General features: G+C 66.8%; 3 protein-coding genes across 4 annotated transcripts; all 3 read left to right on the top strand.

Annotated features, from left to right (window-relative positions):
* Window positions 1–4,524: 4,524 nt before the first annotated feature.
* Window positions 4,525–9,482, top strand: NTF4 (neurotrophin 4). Of its 2 annotated transcripts, none has more exons than XM_054015040.1 (3): window positions 4,525–4,698; window positions 7,371–7,722; window positions 8,348–9,482. In XM_054015040.1, the coding sequence occupies exon 3, from the start codon at window positions 8,360–8,362 to the stop codon at window positions 8,981–8,983; it is 624 nt and encodes a 207-aa protein (XP_053871015.1). In that variant the 5' UTR covers window positions 4,525–4,698; window positions 7,371–7,722; window positions 8,348–8,359; the 3' UTR covers window positions 8,984–9,482. The 2 variants fall into 2 exon arrangements, with proteins under 2 accessions (XP_053871015.1, XP_053871018.1); XM_054015043.1 differs by lacking the exon at window positions 4,525–4,698 and adding an exon at window positions 5,981–6,029.
* Window positions 9,483–13,270: 3,788 nt separating this feature from the next.
* Window positions 13,271–16,807, top strand: LOC128829576 (uncharacterized). Its single transcript, XM_054015037.1, has 5 exons — window positions 13,271–13,426; window positions 13,947–14,135; window positions 14,500–14,661; window positions 14,849–14,976; window positions 15,363–16,807. The coding sequence occupies exons 1-5, from the start codon at window positions 13,271–13,273 to the stop codon at window positions 15,760–15,762; spliced, it is 1,035 nt and encodes a 344-aa protein (XP_053871012.1). The 3' UTR covers window positions 15,763–16,807.
* LOC128829579 (lutropin subunit beta-like) lies at window positions 16,588–17,355 on the top strand. The gene is made up of 3 exons (XM_054015039.1): window positions 16,588–16,602; window positions 16,717–16,944; window positions 17,094–17,355. Exons 1-3 carry the CDS (start codon window positions 16,588–16,590, stop codon window positions 17,322–17,324), a joined length of 474 nt encoding a protein of 157 aa, XP_053871014.1. The 3' UTR covers window positions 17,325–17,355.
* Window positions 17,356–17,403: the final 48 nt, after the last annotated feature.

Here is a 17,403-nt window from a genome sequence, read left to right as displayed (position 1 = left end):
CCACCCTGCTCCCCGCAGCCCAGCACCCCCTGCTGACCCCCGCCCCGCTCCCCAATCCCTGCACCCCGGCGCCCCCCTACTGGCCCCCCCCTCCCCCCTCCCCGCAGCCCAGCGCCCCCTGCTGAGCCCCACCCTGCTCCCCACAGCCCAGCGCCCCCTGCTGAGCCCCACCCTGCTCCCCACAGCCCAGCGCCCCCTGCTGACCTCCACCCTGCTCCCCACAGCCCGGCGCCCCCTGCTGACCCCCGCCCCGCTCCCCACAGCCCAATGCCCCCTGCTCCCCACAGCCCGGCACCCCCTACTGACCCCCACCCTGCTCCCCACAGCCCAGCACCCCCACCCGCAGGGGGGACTGCTGCAGGGAAGCTGTGTAATGGGGACCCCTCACCCGGCACCGGGACGTGGCCCCTCTGGGGGTTGGGGGGACCCCTGCGGGCTGCCGGGATCCCTCGCCCACCTCTGCCTTCACCGTGCTCTGGGTTTGGAGGTCAGAGGTCAGGGCCCCCAGCTGGGGTCAGGGGGATGGGGCCCTGCAGGGAGGAAACTCCTGGATGGGGAAGGAAACGGACCTCATTCGTCATGGTAACGGGCGGGGGCGCTCCCTGGGGCGCCATGGAAACCGCCTCCCTGGATTCCCTAGGACGGTCTGGGTCCTTAGCTGGTGCCCCTCACTCCCGACTCGCACCCCTGCCAGCCCAGCCCTGACCCCCCGCTCTGCCGGTGCCCCTCACTCCCGCCCCGCAGCCCCTGCCAACCCAGCCCCCCCCCCCCGCCGCTCTGCCGGTGCCCCTCACTCCCGCCCCGCAGCCCCTGCCAGCCCAGCCCCCCCCCGCCGCTCTGCCGGTGCCCCTCACTCCTGAACCACAGCCCCTGCCAGCCCAGCCCTGCTCCCCCCCAGCCCTGCCGGTGCCCCTCACTCCCGCCCCGCAGCCCCTGCCAGCCCAGCCCCCCCCCCGCCGCTCTGCCGGTGCCCCTCACTCCCGACCTGCAGCCCCTGCCAGCCCAGCCCTGCCCCCCCAGCCCTGCCGGTGCCCCTCACTCCCGCCCCGCAGCCCCTGCTAGCCCGGCCCTGCCCCCCCCAGCCCTGCCGGTGCCCCTCACTCCCGACTCACAGCCCCTGCTCCCACCGGCCCAGTCTCCCCCCAGCCCTGCCGGTGGTTTAACGTGTGTGGGTGCAGGGGAGATGCTCCGCTGTGAATCTGTGAAAACCTCATTCCCAGAGGGCTATGAAATAATCCACGCGGATCCCAGCTCAGGCCCTGGCGGGCGGGGAGGGGGTGCTGCCAGGGGATGGGGTCAGGGGCAGTGCGAGTGGCTGGGCTGTGGGGCAGCCGGACGAGCTGGTCACAGCGACACCAGAGGCAGGGCCGGCTCCAGCATTTCTGTGATGGGCGGCGGCAGTTCGGCGGCAGGTCCTTCGCTCCTAGAGGGAGTGAGGGACCTGCCGCCCCCGAATTGCCGCAGGTGCCGCCCCTCTCCCTTGGCCGCCCCACGCACCTGCCCATTAAGCTGGTGCCTGGAGCCGGCCCTGGCCAGAGGGTTACCCAGAAACCAAAATCCGACCATGCTTCACAGAGACCCAACGGGCCGGGAGCCTGCCGGACGACGTCCCCAAATGGCCTTTTCTCCCCGCCCCTTATGGGACGATCGGGGTCCAGACTTGAGGGGCCTCAACCCCACGGATTCAGTAACTGAAGCAGCTGTTTGGAGCCAGTATCTCTGTTCTAGGCTGCCGGGCGAGGGTGGATTCCCAGAGGGACACGTCTCGCTTGCCTCCCCCCTGCAGAGACCTGTGTGGCCCCTTTGGTCAGCGCCTGGCTGCAAAAGGTTTTTCCCGTAACCTCTTGAACCAGGGAGTTAAGTGCGGCTAGTTTGTCAGGCCTCGGACAGGACGTCCTGCTACAGGACAGCTGCCATTGAGGGGTTCTCAGGGTCCCCCCCCAACTGAACACACGACAACACGCCCCACCCAACACACCACACCCACGCACCCCAACGGCTCACACACGTCCCAGCCAATCCAACCCACAACAGGGTCGCACACAAATATACCTAAACATCCCACCGCACCCACCAACGGAACACGCTGTGTTCACATCCCAGCCCCCCACCCACACAACCCCTCCCACAAGAGAAGCACTCACCCCCCCCCACCCTCATTGAAATGCACTGCTCCCCCGGCCCTGCCACACAAGGAGAGGGCAAAACACACATGATGAGAAACGCGGCTTGGTGAGACCAGTCTAGACCATGCCAAAGAGACCGGGAATTAATCTGCCCCCTCCACACTGGCATTTCCCGGCGTCTTGCTGCTTTGCAGCCTAAATCTCCTTATAACAAAGTGTGTGGCAGGGAACTTCCTACGGGTTTGGGGTTGGGTTTTTTTTTTTTAAGAAAAGAGGGGGGAAAAAAGACTAAAAACCAAAGAAACCAAGCAAGTAAATAAAAACCTGGCCAGACAAGAGCAGAATTGGCCCGCTCTGCCGCCCGCAAGTCAATCTGCCGTTTTCCTGCCTTCTCTTTGCAGCTCTGAGGTTTCTTTCACAATGTTTTGGCCTCAGGATTTCCTAGGTTTTTGTTGTTGTTGTTTTTTTTAAATGAAAAGCGGACGGCGAAAAAACTAATAGAAACCATCCAGCTGCTGCCAGTCCCCTTACTTCTGTGCCAATGGTCTTTTAAACACATTCCCGTTCGCCGGTGCCTAGGTTTGAGGTAAAACTGACAGCCGAAAGGGAACAACCAGCCAAACACCGGCAGAGCGTAGAAAACAGACGGGGTGTTAATTCGCAATCTCCGACTCTCAGGCTGCCAAGCGTTTTGCAAGCGTGGCTTTTTCTTTTTCTTTTTTTTAACGAAGTTTTTGGGCTGGTGATTTCCTAGGTTTTTCAAGCGGGAGATAAACACGCCGCTCGCAGAAGGCGAATTGTCGCCGTGCCGTGGGATCGTTCATTTGCGACCTCTCCGGATTTGCGAGCGCTCGGACGGTCTTTTCAACGGAGTCTTTAGCGTGGAAGGTCCCAGGCCTTTTGCCAATGACATATGCTGGTGCCGCGGCCTCAGCGGGTATTTGCAAAGGTCCCGCCTGCATTTCCCGGTTGCCGGGCGCTCTGAGGTTCTTTGAACCAACTTTTTGCTTGCACCGAGGTTCCTCGCTTGGCTTTTTGGAACTGCTGACGAGCCCGGCTCAGCGCTGCATTGTCTGCAAAGGGGGTTTTAGCCTGATTCGAGTCTCCCGGCCTCCCTTGAGTCATCGAAGACGCCCGGCCCCGCAAACAGCCGGTGTTCAGAGCACAAAAGGGAGGTGAAAAGCGGGAGCCGGGCAGGGTTGGGGCCTCCAGGCAGGTGGCTGGAACTGAAAGCAGGTGGTTGCTTTGTTGAGGCCTGGCTTGGGGGGGGGGGGGGGGGGAGAATGGGGCATGGGACTTGTCCCCTCTAGGGGGTGCTGGCTCCCATCTGGCCCCACAGCAGGGGGGAGCCTGGCTGTTGGGGGTAGGGGGAGGGGATAAGCCAGTTTCCTTCCTGCATTTTTGCAACCTGAGCTAATCCAGAGTCTTTGTATCTCCCCCTCCCGCCTCCCTGCACCCACCTGCCGCTCGCTGGGCCTGCCAGGCTGTGGGTCACAGATCAGCCGCGCCAGGGACCTGAGCGTAACCGGCTCCAGCGCCGTGCGGGGGGAGTCTGGGCTTGGGAGTGGGGGCCGGGTCACCGCCTGGCTGAGGGACGACACCCGGGCAGAGGGGGTGGGGAGGCTGAGATCAGAGCCCACCCTCGCTCCCAGTGCAGCCTGGGGTGGCTCTGGATTGACCCCAGGGGAGCTGAGATCAGAACCCGGCCCTGACCCCACTGTGACCAGGAGTGACTCCAGATTGACCCCAGGGGAGCTGAGATTAGAACCCGGCCCTGATCCCACTGTGAACAGGAGTGACTCTGGATTGACCCCAGGTGGAGCTGAGATCAGAACCTGGCCTTGACCCCACTGTGAACAGGAGTGACTCCGGATTGACCCCAGGGGAGCTGAGATCAGAACCCGGCCCTGACCCCACTGTGAAGAGGAGTAACTCCAGATTGACCCCAGGTGGAGCTGAGATCAGAACCCAACCCTGCCCTTGTGGCAGATGGCAGGGCTGACTCTGGATTGGGACTGGTATTGGGATCTGCCCCTTACAGACAGCCCCCCAGCCCAGGGCTGGGCTCACACACAAAGGAGCCGGTTACCCCCCGCCCCCACACGTGTCTAGGTGGCTGGGGGGGGTGGGGGGGATGCCTGCCTGTAATTGAAGCCAGACCTGGATCAGGTGAGGGGCGTGCGGGGAAAGGGGGGGGGCCTCTCCTGCCTCCTCCCCCCCCCGGCAGATTTCCACCCTCCTCCTCTCCGGCTGCAGGCTGCCTGTCTACCTGGCTCCAGCCCCCCTTCCCCCGGCTCCCCACCCAGCCCCTCGCCCTCCCTGCTGGCGGTCCCCACCCCACCCTGCTGGGCCCCAATAGCTCAGCGATGGAAGGGGGCGGTGTCGTCCCCCCCCCGCACATGCTCCCTCCCCCCCCCAGGCCTGCCATTCCCTGGCAGCCCGGAAACGCAAATTCCAGCCCCGCGCGCTGCGACGGCTGATTAACTTCTCATGTTGAAACCCGAAGGCGCATGGGGGAAGGATCGACGGCGCGGGGACCTCGTTTGTCTGCACAGGGGCCTTGCAACGTCAGGTGGGTGGAATAGCAGGGGCTGCGGGTCGGGAGTGAGGGGCACCGGCAGGGCTGGGCCATCGGGGGGCTGCAGGTCGGGAGTGAGGGGCACCGGCAGGGCTGGGCCATCGGGGGGCTGCAGGTCGGGAGTGAGGGGCACCGGCAGGGCTGTGGGGGCAGAGCTGGGCTAGCAGGGGGCTGCAAGTTGGGAGTGAGGGGCACCGGCAGAGGTGCTCTTTGCAGAGGTGGGGGCTGAGGGATGCCCCATGGAGGGGGGGCTGCTTGTGAACAAGGAGGGGGCAGGGAGCTCCCAGGGCAGGGGAACACCCCGCCCCCGCCCCCATCCCCCTAGATGCTGCGGAACCTGGATTCCATTAGCCAAGAGCCGGGGCACGGACCGGCCGCACTGCCCCCTCCCAGCCGCCGGCACAGCCTGCCACTGCCTCCCTCTGCGGGGGCGGGGGCCGGACGCCTGGGTCCTCTCCCTGGCTCTGGGAGGGGAGCGGGGTCTAGTGGTTAGAGCAGGGGGGGCTGGGAGCCAGGACGCCTGGGTTCTCTCCCTGGCTCTGAGAGGGGAGCAGGGGCTACTGGATTAGAACGAGTCCAACTCTCAGCCCCCTCCCCCCCGCGCTCTAACCACTAGACTCCCCTCCCCTCCAAGAGCCGGGGATGAGGTGCCCAGTGCTCCAGTGACAGGAGAAGGGGGGATCCAGACTGGGGGGACACAGATCACAGGCCCAGTTTTACTTGGTCCTCCAACCCCTAGGACCCCAACCTGCCCCTGGATAGAATTTTGTTGTTAGAACACCACAGGGGGCTGCGGGTCGGGAGTGAGGGGCACCAACGGGGGGGGGGAGGGGCTGCAGGTAGGGAGTGAGGGGCACCAACGGGGGGGGGGGAGGGGCTGCAGGTAGGGAGTGAGGGGCACCAGCAGGGTGAGGTGGGGAGCCCAGGGCCGAGCGAGCGGGGGCTGAGGGGCACCGGCAGGGCTAGGGGGAGCCCAGGGCTGGGCTGGCAGGGGCTGCGGGTCGGGAGTGAGGGGCACCAGTAGGGCTTGGGGTGGGGCAGGACCGGGTGAGCAGGGGGCTGCGGGTCGGGAGTGAGGGGCACCGGCAGGTTCGGGGGGAGCCCAGGGCCGGGCGAGCGGGGGCCGCGGGTCGGGAGTGAGGGGCACCGGCAGGGTCGGGGGGAGCCCGGGGCCGGGCGAGCGGGGGCTGCGGGTCGGGAGTGAGGGGCACCGCTGCGCTGGCTGTTCCCTGCACTGGCAGGTTGGCGCACGTCTGGCTCAGCTACACATACCTGTTCAGCAACAGGGGCTGGTTCCTGCACAGGAGGTCACGGCACCGGGGATTGTGGGTAACACTTTATGCAAATAGCCTCGGGGTCAGAATCTGATCCCTCTAAAAACTGGTTATATTCTGTTAGCCCCACCCCCCTCCCAGAGCCGGGAGAGAACCCAGGCGTCCGGCTCCCAGCCCCCCCTCGCTCTAACCACCAGCCCCCACTCCCCTCCCAGAGCCAGGAGAGAACCCAGGAGTCCTGGCTCCCAGCCCCCACTGCTCTAACCACCAGCCCCCACTCCCCTCCCAGAGCCAGGAGAGAACCCAGGAGTCCTGGCTCCCAGCCCCCACTGCTCTAACCACCAGCCCCCACTCCCCTCCCAGAGCCGGGGAGAGAACCCAGGCATCCTGGCTCCCAGCCAACCTGCTCTAACCACCAGACCCCACTCCCCTCCCAGAACCGGGGAGAGAACCCAGGCGTCCAGGCTCCTAGCCCCCCCCACCGCTCTGAACACTCAATCCCAGCCCGCCGCCCCCCAGGGTGATGAGAACGGGCAGTTCAGTGCCGGGATGTGGGAGGCTCTCTGTGGGGAAGGGGCGGGGGGGGGAAGGGCAGGTGGGTTTCAGGTTTCGGTTTCAAAGGCGAGCGCATTAGCCGCCCCCCTCCCCTTCCCAGATGTTCCTGCATCTGGATCCCATCCCCGCCCCCCTCCCCAGCCACCAGTTCCGGAATCTGCAGCTAGAACCCAGGGGCACCGCGCTCGAGAACCGGGAGGTGTCAATAGCCGGTGCTCGGCTCTAGAGGGTCACGTTGCGGGGGAGGGGGGGTTGGCCACGTTCTAGATCCCAGTTCCAGACCCTGGCATCAGCTTTTTAAATACCGAGGGTCTGGATCCCGTGGGTTCTAGAACCGGTGGCCAGCATCATGTTCTAGATCACACTGCCCTTTCGCTGGCTGCTCCAGACCCTGGTGCGATGCGGCACCGGAGGAATTCGGCGCCATTTGCGACCCCCCGCCCCCGGGGCTGTGATGCGGGTTCTTTCATTGCTGGGCATGATCTAGATCCCAGTGTTTGCCATGGGGCACGTTCTAGAGCCAAACGTGTCTGGGGCGAGTTCTAGGCCCGCCCACGTGTCGGCACCTTTTCTAGAGCACGTTGGCCCGACAGCTCGGGAGAGCGGTTCTAGGCTCCCCATGTCCTAGAACTCAGAACCTCCCTAAAATCTGCATATCTGGGGGGAGTGGGGTGTAGTGGTTAGAGCGGGGGGGGGCTGGGTGCCAGGACGCCTGGGTTCTCTCCCAGCTTTGGAGAGGAGTGGGGTCTAGTGGTTGGAGCGGGCGGGGCTGGGAGCCAGGACTCCTGGGTTCTCTTCCCAGTTAACATTAATCGATGTATTTCTCTTTCCCCTCAGGTCTTTTGAGCGACTCCCCCCTCCCCAGCTGCTGTGACCCAAACCTCCCACCCTTGTCCCAACCGGACGCCTGCAGCATGAGCGTCGCACCCCCCAGGGAGGGGGCGCCAGCCCTGCGCTTTCCCTGAGCCTCCCCACTGCGGAGCCATGGAGCAGCGGGGCCGGGAGCCCCCCAGGGGTGCGGGGCTCTGGGCTGGGATCGCGCCGAAGAGACCCTGCTCCTGGTAGGAGTCGCCCAGCGCCCGGTGGGGGCAGGAAGGGGCCTCGGCTGCAGGAGGGTCATGAATCGAGCCCAGGGCTGGCTCTGCGGGGAACTGGCCCCCCCACGCTGCAGGAGACGCTGACACTGCAGGTAACACCCAGGGTGTCCCTCACTCCTGACCCGCAGCCCCTGCTAGCCCGGCCCTGGGCCCCCCCAGCTCTGCCGGTGCCCCTCACTCCCGACCCGCAGCCCCCTGCTAGCACAGCCCTGGGCCACCCCAGCTCTGCCGGTGCCCCTCACTCCTGACCCGCAGCCCCCTGCTAGCCCGGCCCTGGGCCCCCCCAGCTCTGCCTGTGCCCCTCACTCCCGACCCACAGCCCCTGCTAGCCCGGCCCTGGGCCCCCCCAGCTCTGTCGATGCCCCTCACTCCCGACCCGCAGCCCCCTGCCCACCCAGCCCTGCCCCCCCAGATCTGCCGGTGCCTCTCACTCCCGACCTGCAGCCCTGCTCGCCCAGCCCTGCCCCCCAAGCTCTGCCAGTGCCCCTCACTCCCGACCCACAGCCCCCTGCTAGCCCAGCCCTGGGCTCCCCCCAGCTCTGCCAGTGCCCCTCACTCCCGACCCGCAGCCCCTGCCAGCCCAGCCCTGCCCCCCGCAGCCCTGCCAGTGCCCCTCACTCCCGACCTGCGGATGGGTCTCTGTGTCAGTGCTGTGGGGGTTTAATGGGGGGGGCAGGACCTGCCAGCTCTAACCCCCCCGCCCCGTTCTCCCCCCAGGTCCCCGTGGTGATGCTCTTTCGGCTCCAGGCTATGGTCACCTCGTTCCTTTGCGCCCTCCATGCCGTGCCGCTCCGTCTCCCCTCCCCCGCCGCCCCGGACGCCGGGGTCCCCTGGGCCGCACCGCCCTCCTCCCCGGGCGACTGGGAGCTGTCGTCCCCCCGCGTGGCCCTGGCCAGCCGAGCCCCCGCCGGGCCCCCCTTGCTGCTGCTCCTGGAGGAGGAGCCGGGCGTGCAGGCGGGGCCGGCCAACGGGACGCGCCGGGCGCGGCGGGCCGGGGGGCCGGAGGCGGCCCGCCGGGGCGAGATGTCCGTGTGTGACAGCGTCAGCCTGTGGGTGACGGACAAGCGCACGGCCGTGGACATCCGGGGCAAGGCGGTGTCGGTGCTGTCCGAGGTGCAGACGCTCACCGGGCCGCTCAAGCAGTATTTCTTCGAGACCAAGTGCAACCCGGCGGGCGGGACGGCGGGCGGGTGCCGGGGCGTGGACCGGCGCCACTGGCTCTCCGAGTGCAAGGCCAAGCAGTCGTACGTGCGGGCCCTGACCGCCGACGCCGACAAGCTGGTGGGCTGGCGCTGGATCCGCATCGACACGGCCTGCGTCTGCACCCTGCTGAGCCGCGCCGGGCGGACATAGCCGGGGGGGGGCTGGAGGGATGGAGCCCCCGGCCCCCGCCCCGCTGGGCTCTGCTTGGGAACCCGAGCGACTCAGACACTGGCACTCACATGGACGCTGTGGGTCAGCCTGGGGGCTGGGGGCCAGGCTCAGAGGCTGAGCTGTGGGGCTGGGGGCCGTGGGTCAGCCCTGGGGGCCAGGCTCAGAGGCTGAGCTGTGGAGCTGGAGGCTGTGGGCGCCGTGGGTCAGCCCAGGATCTGGGGGCCAGGCTTGGAGACTGAGCAGTGGGGCTGGGAGCCGTGGGTCAGCCCTGGCGGCTGGGGGCCAGGCTCGGAGACTGAGCTGTGGGGCTGGAGGCTGTGGGCACCATGGGTCAGCCCAGGGGCTGAGGACTGTGGCCTCCAGGGGGTTTCTGCCTTTTGTGACTGTTCGCTGTTTCTTCCCATATTTATTACCCCCCTCTCCCCGGTTCTGATCCAACTCCGCCCCCCCCTGAATTAAATTATTCCCTGACATCCCCCCCCCGTGACCCGCTTGACGGTTCCTTGTACCCGGAAAAGACCCGAAGAAAACAAACCCAGAGTCTCCACGTCGTTCATTGGGGTCACGGCCTGTTTCCCGGGGGAGGGGGGGGGGGGACACACGACCCTCGGGATCCACATGTGGGGCACCCACCCCACAGGAGTCTGGGAGCCCTGCGATTCCCATGAGTCCCACGGCCAGCCATCAAAGTGCCCCCCCAGCCCTGCCGGTGCCCCTCACTCCCGACCCGCAGCCCCCTCCCAGCTGAGGAAGGTACACCTCCTGACTGACCCCTCTCTGCTCCCCTGGGGGGGGGTGGTAGTTTGGCCCCCACTCGTGCCCCGGATTGAAGGGGGGAGCTGGGGGGCTTCCTGGGGTTTGACGCCACCTTGTGGCAGGGACAGGGATATTCAAGGGCTCCCTGATCTGTTAGCTGCCCCCAACCCTGGGGCAGAATCACACCCATGGACCCATCCAGCCCCGTTAACTGCCCACCACACACACACACTTCTCTGGGGTATGTGTGTGGGAGAGACTAATTGGCCCCCAAATTGACCCACACCCCTGCACTCCCAACTCTGAATGGGGCGTGTCCTGCAGCGGGGGGGTCCCACGGGTTAACAACGGAGCTGGGCCAGTGTGGAAACAGCCCCTGGCACCCCCCGAATGAAACCCAGACTGTTCACGGCCAAGACCCCCCCATGACATCCCCAAAGGGGACAAGCAACCTCAGCCGGGCGAGGGGCAGCCCGCACTGGGCGGGGGAAGGGGCACAGCAAGGGGTGAGTCCAAACACCCCCCCCCACCACCGGCTGAGCTGAAAATAGAACCAGGAGTCCTGGCTCCCGGCCCCCCCTGCTCTAACCACTAGACCCCACTCCCCTCCCAGAGCCAGGGAGAGAACCCAGGAGTCCTGGCTCCCAGCTCTCCCTGCTCTAACCACTAGACCCTACTCCCCTCCCAGAGCCAGGGAGAGAACCCAGGAGTCCTGTCTCCTGGCCCCCCCTGCTCTAACCACTAGACCCTACTCCCCTCCCGGAGCCAGGGAGAGAACCCAGGAGTCCTGGCTCCCAGCCCCCCCTGCTCTGACTGCTACACCCTGTGTCCCAGGCCCCGCGTTTGCTCGGCTCCCTACGGCCCCTGGGAGGAGCCCGTCCCTGCGACGCCTTCTCGGGGGGGCCGGTTGTTGAAAATAAAACCCCGTAGGATGTTACTCGGGGCTACGGCCAAATGCTGCGTTTATTGTGGCTACAGACAGACTTAGAGCCAGCGGCCGGTTAACACCCGTTCGCTCACACATTCACACACGCACGTTCGGCCGGGTCCTTATTCTAGTTCCCAGCCTAGGAGTTGCTCGCGCACCGGCCTGGACACGGGGACGGAGCTGGGCCTCGTCCGAGGCTCCTGGAAGTTGGTGGCAGAACCAGCCCCGAAGTCCACAGTCTTTAGGATCTGTCTTTATAGGGATCCGGCCTGGGACACGTCTCGGGGGGTTGTTCAGGCCGGTCTCGGGGTTGATGTGAGAATCAATCACAGCCATCGCGGCTGGTCGTTGGGTTCTCCGGCCCTCCCGGCCTCGGGGCGGTTGGGGGGTGTTTCCGGGGGTGCCCTCGGGGTTATCCCCCAGCCCATTCTGCGGCCAAACGGTCCTGCCGGAGGGTGGTGGTTTTTCTTCCTCCAGATGTGGGGTCGTTTATTATGATTCTCAGGCCGGCGCCGCAACCTTTTATTACCCATCCAAACATCAGCCACGCACCCGCACTCAGTCTATTCCACGTCACATTGTTCTCATCACATCTACGTAGGGTGAGCAGACGTAGGGTGAAAAATCGGGATGGGGATGCGGGGTAATAGGAGCCTATACAAGAAAAAAACCCAAACATCGGGACTGGCCCTATAAAATCAGGACATCTGGTCACCCTACGTCTCCATGTTATTACCTAGTCGTCCTTTAACAAAACCCTTCTAAATTCACTGGGGCACGGCCGGCTCCCATAGACCCAGTCATACCACTTGTTACATGGGAAAAGGAAACAAGCGAGGGGAAAATGCAGGCATGGGGGTTACCAGATCGCATTCCTGCGTTCGGGAAAACGGAGTCGTAGCAAGACCAGAGGTACTTGGGCAGGGCCGGCTTTAGGACCTGCGGGGCTAGGGTGCCCAGACGTAGTGTGAAAAAGCGGGACAGGGGGTGGGGGGTAATAGGAACCTATATAAGAAAAAGACCCCAAAATCAGGACTGTCCCTATAAAATCGGGACATCTGGTCACCCTATGCGGGGCCCGATTCGAATATCCGGCGGTGGTCCGGGTCTTCGGCGACACTTCAGCGGGGGGGGGGGAGTGTGTCCTTCACTTGGCTCCCGGTCTTCCGCGGCATTGAAGACCCCGAGCGGACCACCGCCGGGTGCGTAAAAAAAAATAAAAAATTAAAAAGGTGCCTATGGCGTGGGGCCCGATTCCGGGAAATCAGGGGAATCGGCCTAAAGCCGGCCCCATACTTGCGGCACCTTAGAGACTAACACATGTATTTGAGCATCAGCTTTCGTGGGCTACGGCCCCTTCATCGGCGGTAGCCCACGAAAGCTTCTGCCCAAGTAACTGTGGTGCCGCGAGGAGCCTGTTCTTGGGCGGATACCGACTCACTCATGGCTAAAAAGAGCCGGACCAGCCGCTGTCCTGCCCGGGACCCTCCTCGCTTTGGAACAGAGCTGTTGTCTCGGGACTTGCTCCCCCCACCTTGGAAACGCACCGGCCGGTGTCGATTGGCGCCGAGAGCCTGTTTCTGGCGAACGCTCGGGCCGAATCCGGGCTCCGTGCTGGGCCGTTCGTTGGCCCCGAACAGAAACGTGTCAGTGTCCCGTTAATCCAGCGGCATCGCTCTTGGGGGGCCAGCCCTGAGCCCCCAGTGCCTGGCTCTGCCCCGGGCCCCTCGGGGGTCCCCTAGCTCTGGCAGCCCCCCCGCCCCCCCCGGGCTCCAGCCCGCAGCAACCCTCAGCCAGTGCAAAGGGGGGGTTATCGTACGTCCCCCCCAGCCCAGGCAGCTCTCAGGGGCCCATCCTGGCCAGTCCCCGCCCCGTGGCCTGGCCCCATGGGCTCCACCTGCTCCTCGGCCCCCCAGTCCCCCCTTCCAGCCAGGCCCTGTATCCCCTCCCCACCAGCTCCCCCTTGCAGTCTGACTCCATATCCCCTCCCCACAGCCCTCCCCTTCCATCTGGGACCCCTATATCCCCTCCCCACAGGCCCCCCTTCCAGCTGGGCCCCACACCACCCCTTTGTCCTCCCTCCAGCCAGCAGGTCACCTGGGCCCCTCCCCTCAGCCCCTTGTTCCCCCAATGGCTGGAACCGGCTGCTCCCGAGCTGGGGGGGCCTCCCGGGCACCAGTCGCTGGGTCCCCCATCACCAGGCCGTCCTCGGGGTCCCGGCTGCTGGGCGAGGTCACACCTGGCCCCCTGCAGCAATGACCCCCCCCTCTGCCACCCCCAGTTACACCCCCAGCGCACAGGGAAACAGGCACACACCGTGTTCATGCACAACACTATGAAAAGCCCCCACTTTGTCACACCCCCCTCGCCAAGCTGGGAGAGAACCCAGGCGTCCTAGCTCTAAGCCCCTCCCCCACCACTCTACCCTACTACTCTCCCAGAGCCAGGAGAGAACCCAGGCATCCGGGCTGCCAGCTGCTCCCTGGGCTCTGTGCCAGGTCACATATGCTGGGTTCCAGCTCCATGGTAACAAGTCACAAACACCCTCCCTCCCCCGGGGCAGGGCCAGGGCAGAGGCTGGCATGGCTGGCACCGTCCTGCCCGCGCCCGCGGGCACCGACCTGGGTTGGGGCGTCGAGGGGGCCCAATGGCAACACAGCCAGGACTGGCCCCTCACCAGCAGTGGAGTGGGGCTGGAGAACTGGCCCCCACAGCCCTTCCCGCCCCCTGCTGCCCGCGTGAGTGCCAGCCGGCGGCCTGGACGCCTGGGTTCCCTCCTGGCTCGGGGAGTGGGGGACTGGTGGTTAGAGCTGGGGGGGGGAACAGGAGCCAGGATGCCTGGGTTCTATCCTGGCTCTGGGAGGCGGGTGGGGTCTCGTGGTTAGAGTGGGGGCAGGGGGCTAGGAGCTCGGACGCCTGGGTTCTATCTTGGCTCTGGGCAGGGAGTGGGGCCTAGAGATTGGAGGGGAGGGGACTGGCAGCCAGGACGCCTGGGTTCCCTCCTGGCTTGGGGAGAGGGGTCCGGTGGTTAGAGCTAGGGCTGGGAGAAACTGGAGCCAGGATACCTGCGTTTAATCCTGGCTCTGGGAGGGGAGTGGGGCCTAGTGGTTGGAGGGGAGGGGGCTGGCATCCAGGACGCCTGGGTTCCCTCCTGATTTGGGGTGAGAGGTCGGGGGGGGGGCAGCAGCCAGGACGCCCGGGTTCTCTCCCCAGCTGTGTGGGGCGGAGGGTTACAGGCTCTCTCTATCTCCCCTCCAGTCCACAGTCCATGAGCCCCTGCCCCCCGGCGCGGAGCGGCCCCCGCGGGAAGAGCTGATCCAGCGCCTGGCGACCACCACGGGGCTCTGCCATGACGTGAAAACCCACGGAGGGGTCCTGGGGCAGCCCGGCTACCTCCTGCCCGCCCCACTGTGGAGAGTCCACTGCAACAAGGACCTGCGGGACAAGGCACAAGGAGGGGGGGGGACTGGGAGCCAGGACGCCTGGGTTCTATCCCCGGCTCTGGGAGGGGAGTGGGGTCTAGTGGTTAGAGCGGGGTGCGGGGGCTGGGAGCCAGGATGCCTGGGTTCCATGGCTCAGCGCCTGCTCCCGGATGGGGGGGGCGGTGATGCTGTGGAGGCGTTTGAGGGTCACACGTTGTCTCTCGCCCCCCAGGGTGGCTTTTGGGATCTGCTCTAGTGTCCCCCACCGGCTGTTGGGGGCAGGGGGAGGAAGGTTATGGGGAGGGCTCCTTAGAACATGGGGGGGGCCTGTCTCCCTCCCCCCTGCACTGACCCCCACCTCCCCCCACCCCTGGTGCTCTGTCCCCCAGCTGCAGCTCCGCGCCTGGCGGGTCCCGCTGACCCCGGGGGGGCGGCCGAGCGAGACCCGGCACCGATTCTGCGGCTGGCCCAACCTGCCCCCCGAGCCCGCCCACCACGCCGGCCCCCAGCCCTTCGGCCTGGCCGCCCACCACAGCGACGGCGCCTCCAAGGTAGGGACCCCAGAGATGGGGGTGGGGGGGCTCTCTGGTTGGGGGGGAAGGGGCTGGGGTTCCCCAGGAGGCCGATGGGGTGGGGAGAGAGGTCAGATTCCCAGGGAGATGGCAGATGGGGTGGGGGGAGGGGCTGGGGTCCCCAGAATTGGGTGAACCCTAATTTCCATCTCCCCCGGCACTCCAGTCCATAGTGGGCAGCACGGAGAACAAGCCCCTGGCCGGATCCGTCTTCTACGTCCGCGACGGGGCGGTTCTGAGCCGTCTGGAGCCCTACGTCTCCGTCACCAGCCAGGACATCCACGCCTTCACCCCGTGAGAGACCCCACTGCTTCGGGGGCAGGGGCAGGGGCTGGGAGCCAGGACGCCTGGGTTCTCTCCCTGGCCCTGGGAGGGGAGTGGGGGCTGGTGGTTAGAGCCGGGGGGGCTGGGAGGCAGGACGCCTGGGTTCTCTCCCTGGCTCTGGGAGGGGAGTGGGGTCTAGTGGTTAGAGCCGGGGGGGTTGGGAGGCAGGACGCCTGGGTTCTCTCCCTGGCTCTGGGAGGGGAGTGGGGTCTAGTGGTTAGAGCTGGGGGGGGCTGGGAGGCAGGATGCCTGGGGCCCATTGGAAGAGGGAGGAGTTGGGGGATGCGGGCAGGGCTGACCGAGTCGGGGGGCAGAAGGATCCGTGGTTTCACACACCCCCCCCGTCTCTCCCCCAGGCAGGAGCTGCAGGGCTACGCCCGGAAAGACGCCCTCACCTACTGGCAGTTTGAGGGTTACCCGAAGGCCTGGGGGCACGGCCTGAGGGACCCCTCTCTGGGCAAGGACGCGGTGCCCCCCCTCCGGCCCCCCGGCCCCCCACGCGACCCCAGCCTCTTCCCGAGTCCCACCCACCCTCCCCGCCTGCCCATGCTGGCCCCTGCTGTCCCGCACCGGGGGGCGCTGAGCCTGGCACAGGAGTCCTATGGGTCCCCCCGCCGCACCCCCAGCATCCGGGGGCCCCCAGCCCGGCCCCCCACCGTCTGCCCCCCCGCAGCCGGGCCCCAGATCCTGGCAGTGCCCCTGATGTACCGCACGGAGAGCCAATGTTATGGGAGCAGCAAACCCAGGCCTGTCTGAGGGGGGGGGGCCCCCCCATACTGTGAACCCCAACATGCTACACTACGTCACCCCTGTGTTCTCTGGTCTGTCCTCCTTGGGGGGCAGGGGGCTCGCTGAGGCCTGGTCCTTTCTCTGCCCTCCCCCGCCCCCCAGCCGCCAGGACACCTGGGTTCTACTTGGGGGAGGGAGGGGCTGCCAGGTATGATGCTCAGAAGAGGACTCAGGTGTCCTGACTCCCAGCCCCCCTCCCTCGTGCCCTTGGGGGGGATTTGTCCGGGGGCGCCGCTGTTGTGGCCTGCAGGATGTGGGGATTTCTCACCTGGCAACGCAGCTGGCGCCAGCCCCCGGCTTCCGGGGGGAGCCCGGGTTGCCCTTGGCACAGGAGACGTGAGCCGAGAGGGTGAACTGCTCTGCCCCCTCCCTTCCCCGAGCCAGGAGAGAACCCAGGAGTCCTGCGCCCCAGCCCCTTCCCCTCCCAGAGCTGGGAGAAAACCCAGGAGTCCTGGCTCCCAGCCCCACCCCGCTTTCACCCCCAGCTCCCCTCCCCGAACTGGAGAGAGAACCCAGGAGTCCCCAGGGGCTGTGGCACGCGAAGGGGCTGGCTGCTCGGACCCCTGGGTTCAAGCCTGGGAAACAGGCCGCGTGGGCCGAGCGCCCTAGTGACGTTGGCCTTGAAGTCGCCCCCTCCCTGTGCCGGGGTGGGGGGGGTGGCCTTGGCTCCCCGCTGCCGCCAGCTGGAGTGGGGTGGGAGGGGGACGTGGGCACTGGGGGGGCAGGAGCTGCTGGTATAAGAGGGGCAGCGGGGAACGCCTGGTGCTGATTTCCTTGGGCACCAACGCCAGCATGGGACCCCCACAGGTGAGAGCAGCGGTGGGGGGCTGGAAATGGGGGGGCAGGGAGCCGTGCACTGGCCAGGGGGGGCGTGGGGGCACATGGGTCCCTGCTGGGGAGGGTCTGGGCCCCAGTTAACAGTGCCCCCTTCCCCGAGCCGGCCCCATCTGCCCCCCGCTCTGTCCTCTCCCCCAGCGCGGGCTGCAGGCTCTGGTGCTGGCGCTGCTGCTGGCCGGGGGGGCCCTGGGGGCCGCCCGCGGGCGCCGCTTCTGCCGCCCCATCAACGCCACCATCGCGGCCGAGAAGGACGACTGCCCCGTCTGCGTCACCGTGGCCACGGCCATCTGCAGCGGGTACTGCCAGACCAAGGTGAGGGCGGGGCCGGGGTGGGCGGCGGGGGCGGGCCCAGCGGGCAGGGACCCCGCACCCGGGGGTGGGCGGGCACCGGCGGGAGGGGGGCACAGGCCGCGGGAGTGGGGGTTGCCGCCTGCCCCCCTGCCCTACCCCTCTCTCCCCAGGAGCCGGTGTACAAGAGCGCGCTGGCGCCCGTCTCCCAGCACGTCTGCAGCTACCGGGCCGTGCGCTACGAGACGCTGGCGCTGCCCGGCTGCCCGCCCGGCGTGGACCCGGCCTTCACCTTCCCCGTGGCACTGAGCTGTCACTGCAGCCTGTGCCCCATGGACTCCAGCGACTGCACCGTGCACAGCCTCGGGCCCGACTTCTGCAGCGCCCGGGGGGGCTTCGCCTAGGGGCGGGGGGCAATAAACGCCATGGCCACGCCCTCGGCTCCGTGTGTGTGTGTGTGTGTGGGGGGGGGGCAGAGCAGGG

Source organism: Malaclemys terrapin (assembly GCF_027887155.1).
Source record: "Malaclemys terrapin pileata isolate rMalTer1 chromosome 20 unlocalized genomic scaffold, rMalTer1.hap1 SUPER_20_unloc_3, whole genome shotgun sequence".
NCBI classification, from domain to species: domain Eukaryota; kingdom Metazoa; phylum Chordata; order Testudines; family Emydidae; genus Malaclemys; species Malaclemys terrapin.
This window is presented reverse-complemented; position numbering and strand designations above follow the sequence as displayed.